Source organism: Spinacia oleracea, chromosome 4 (genome assembly GCF_020520425.1).
Source record: "Spinacia oleracea cultivar Varoflay chromosome 4, BTI_SOV_V1, whole genome shotgun sequence".
In the NCBI taxonomy this organism is placed as follows: Eukaryota; Viridiplantae; Streptophyta; class Magnoliopsida; order Caryophyllales; family Amaranthaceae; genus Spinacia; species Spinacia oleracea.
Genome location: NC_079490.1, coordinates 140,047,551 through 140,051,474, shown reverse-complemented (window position 1 = coordinate 140,051,474; position 3,924 = coordinate 140,047,551). Strand labels below are relative to the sequence as shown.

The 3,924-nt window shown below is 34.9% G+C and overlaps 1 protein-coding gene across 3 annotated transcripts; it reads left to right on the top strand.

Moving 5' to 3' along the window:
• Positions 1-760: 760 nt before the first annotated feature.
• LOC110799735 (nucleotide pyrophosphatase/phosphodiesterase) lies at positions 761-3,499 on the top strand. Of its 3 annotated transcripts, none has more exons than XR_008918715.1 (5): positions 761-1,125; positions 1,236-1,280; positions 1,886-2,108; positions 2,206-3,058; positions 3,307-3,499. XR_008918715.1 is itself a non-coding variant. In XM_056826675.1 (5 exons), exons 3-5 carry the CDS (start codon positions 2,080-2,082, stop codon positions 3,428-3,430), a joined length of 378 nt encoding a protein of 125 aa, XP_056682653.1. In that variant the 5' UTR covers positions 761-1,125; positions 1,236-1,280; positions 1,886-2,079; the 3' UTR covers positions 3,431-3,499. The 3 variants fall into 3 exon arrangements, 1 of the variants encoding a protein (XP_056682653.1); XR_008918714.1 differs by having other exon boundaries at positions 1,886-2,317; positions 2,834-3,058; XM_056826675.1 differs by having other exon boundaries at positions 2,834-3,058.
• Positions 3,500-3,924: the final 425 nt, after the last annotated feature.

Genomic DNA, 3,924 nt, shown 5'->3' with positions numbered 1-3,924 from the left:
GTAATCCAATCAACTTAATTTCCTGGGCTCGGGTCGGATTACACTGTCGACCTCAGTATATATAGTTATGAACTGAAGACTCTAGGGAATAATTAAGTATGAGTTTAATTACGTTACACCGATTATAATTTGAATAGTGTATATATAGCCATATAGGTGGTTGATTTGAGACTCCGTCAGCCCATATAGCCGACCCGGAGTTTTATAACCGGCTCAAATTGGGTTATTGGTGCCAATGACTCAATGAGACTCAGATTGGGCGGGCCTCGAGGACCCGGAGTTTTATAACCGGCTCGACTCTAGTCAAAGTTGTCAAAAAGCCGGACCTTATTCATCAATTGCATTTCAAATGGCAATTTGCCATGGCATGACCAAAAGTGGTCATTTACTTTTGATTCTTGCATAGTATCAAATCAATTAGGTCAAAGTACGTACTTATTCACCCCACGTGTATTCATATACTAATCTTACTTCTTTTTTTCTAACTTTATGGGCTAATTTTGTCATAGTCGACTATTAGTTTGTTTTTTAATTTATTAGGCATGAATAATATTATATTTCAAAACTTGTAAATCAATAAATCTTCAATAGACATGAGTTGCATGTCTAAGTAGGAGAGTATTTTGGTGCCAATGAAACGGTATGTAGGACGATACAAATTACGATTTGGGAGGGAAAATTCAAATACGAGATTACTCTTCTCTGTTATATAAATCAAGTGGTGAGGGTTAAATGGGTAAATACATTTTTCGTGTCCACCTTAGAAAATACTAAAATATCCTATTTCCTCTCCCTCTATCTCCCCTCAGCCAGTCAGTCCTCACCAACCCCCGATTCTCCTTCCTTCACGCTATTCCTTCACGCCGCTTCTCCTCACCAAACCATAGCAATTAAATCACAAAAAACGGAAAAACCCAAAACCTTCGAATCTCCACAAATCAAATCTCTGAAATCAAAATCACAAAGAGAAAAAAATAGCTCAGAAAACCTTCGAATCTCTCTCGATCTCCAAAGTCACCTTATTTGTTTTCCCAAATTTGATCGAAGCGACGAACAAGGTCAGTTATAGTGGAGTTTAGAGTGACATTCAAGCCAAAGCACCCTAACAACAAATCTGTTGTTGTTGTGAGTCCCACTTTTACGATATGCTTTTATTACTCAATGATTTGTTTTTTATTTTTGTCATTTTTATTGATTGTTGGACTTTTTTTTGGCTTTTTTGATTTAATTATTAGGTTGTGAAAGCTGGTGGTGAGAAGTGGAAGTCTTTGACTGATGCTGTAAGTTTGATCTTGATTATACTTGGTCAACTTAATTGTAATTACTAGAAATGAATATAATTTTATTACAATTTCATCTAGAAATGAAATTATATTTAGAATCAAGCTTGCCCAATTTTCACCAATGTTACACCCTTACATAATTTACTGATAACAACTAGATCAACTTACAATTTTACAAGACCAACTAACACAATATTCACCAATTTGGTAATTTATGTTCCCTTAGTCGAATATTCACCAACTAGAATATTCACCAAATTCTCTCAATTACTAATAGCAGCTAGATCAACTTACAATTTTACAAGACCAAGCATGCCCCGAATTATGTAAATAGAATCAAATTGTAACACAATATTCACCAATGTTACACTCTTACATAATTTACTGATAGCTGCTGCTATCACTCCTGTTACTTATCCAGGCTGCTTTCTATTTCTCTTTTATGAACATCTTCTTTCTCTACAGCTGCTGCTATGGCTCCTTTTACGGAGTAGTTAAGTTGGATACTATAATCATTGAACTATTATTGCACTACAACATGTGTTTGGTTGATCCATATAGTCTGAAACAATAATTGATCATCATGGTTGATTTTATTGCAGACTATATACAAGATAAAGTTTGGCCAAATTTATAAACTGTAAGCCGATGGAGACAGAATCAGATGGTGAAACAACAACTTTGTTTCCGAAAGCAGCTAGATTGAGGAACCTGACATACTCAGCTCCACTATATGTTGATGTCACAAAAAGAGTAATCAGAAAAGGACACGACGGTGATGAACTAACTGAAGCACATGAGCTTTCAAAGGTTTTTATTGGAAAGGTAATCCCTTTGTTTTTTATGTCGATTTTTGTGCACTTTTTTGTTTTTACTGTAGTAATGAGATTTATGTGCTGACGATTTGGGTCTGTCTGATCAGGTTTCGATCATGCTTCGTTCAAGTTATTGTACATTGTATCAAAATTCAGAGAAGGATCTTACCAGTTTTGGGGGTTTGACATACATAATTGGAAATTGATTGTTGATTTTGGGTATTTAGAATCTTTTGCTGATTTTATTTGATGAGGATTAGGGTTTTTCATCATCCGATTTAAAGTGTTTATGTTAAAATTTGATCAATTTTATCATTGTTTGTTAGTGCATTTGTTTCTGTTTGAATTTTTTCATTTTAGGATGGTCGATTTGATTGTTTAGGGATGCTGTCAATTTGATTGTTGATGGATAGCATGATTTTAATGTGATAAATTTCTGCATAACTGTTTTTGGAGTATCGCGAACTTGAGGTCCTGCTTCTGCAAATGACGACAACCTATAGTGTACTTGGACATGAATTATGCTTAAATTTTCAATTTTTATCATGTTCTTGACAGTTATATATTGAAAGTTCGTACATTTATGATGTGATTGTTGAAAATTAGGTTTAGTTTTTGTGCTTACTACGTTGCCTAGAACAACAACTTTACCAAATGTTGCTCATTACCTACTTACAATTTTCTAGGTTATTATTCTTCCTATGAAATTCATTAACTTAGGGTGATATTCTTTAGGTATAAGTCAGACTATGGAATGTTCCGCTTCTGCATTGCGGACAGTGAGCATGACTGGAGGGAAGGAACTGAGCAATACAAGTTCATAGAGAACTGCCTTTCAACAACAGATAGGCTCTTTGCAGCCCATCATGTCCTTGGTTATTCATCAGACAAATGGTATGGGAAAGAGGGCTCATTTGAAGAGCCAATGGGGAGAGAAAGCCTTCAAAAGCTATGGCAGAGGTACAAAGTTGATATTGATTAGGTATGACATAGTTTGTCTCAAACATATGCACTTTGGAAATTAATGGTCATAACACATTTAAGCCATAACCAAATTGTCACCAAATTATTTCGTGATTAAACTGTTTTTCTGTTGATCAACAGAAAAACACGAACTAACACTTCTATTTCTTTCATCAAAACAGAAAATAAGATTAGCAGTTGAAAATTTTATTGCATAGATTAACAAATTATTTCTCTCTTACCAGAATGAACTTTAGGAGTTTTAGCAGCTGTGGCATCAACAATAACAGACACAGAAGGGTAATCCAATGCTACTGCATCAAATACTGTCTGCCTGATGCAATTAGGAGTTTGAATTCATGGATATAGTAATAGATGGTCATGATCTTACTAATTTCAAAACTGCATCTTTTGTAAAAGAGAAGAAAATAAGTAATATGACGCAAATTTTGAATTGTTGTAGTTTTTTTTTTTAACGCAACGAAGGATATATTATATTAAGCTAAAGCATAAGACAACAATCCAAACTTTACAAAATGTACGAGCAAGACCCCAAAAACTTGCAGCTCGTACAAAGTAAACCAAAAGCTACCATTACATCTATTCCCTACCCAAAAAACTGATCCCCCCTAACTACACTTAGCCCAATCTTATATTTCATCTAGCAGAGGAAAGGGGATACTTAAACTACGAAAACTACTCTTTATCCTTTGACAATTGACCTTGCTTTGCATCTGAATCTGTCTTTGCACTCACCAAATGAGTAGTCACTTTGGTAGGTATAGTTCCAAACATAATTTCTGTTGTGACCGTTGTGGAGGGCTGCTCTTCTGGTGGTGGTGGAATCTCCAAGTTGATTACTT

Excerpts from the sequence above, each read along its gene's own strand:
- LOC110799735 (XM_056826675.1), top strand. The coding sequence starts at position 2,080 with ATGAGCTTTCAAAGGTTTTTATTGGAAAG. Across the intron at positions 2,109-2,833 it reads CAAAGGTTTTTATTGGAAAG|GTATAAGTCAGACTATGGAA; the intron begins GTAATCCCTTTG and ends GATATTCTTTAG. Across the intron at positions 3,059-3,306 it reads CTTCAAAAGCTATGGCAGAG|AATGAACTTTAGGAGTTTTA; the intron begins GTACAAAGTTGA and ends CTCTCTTACCAG.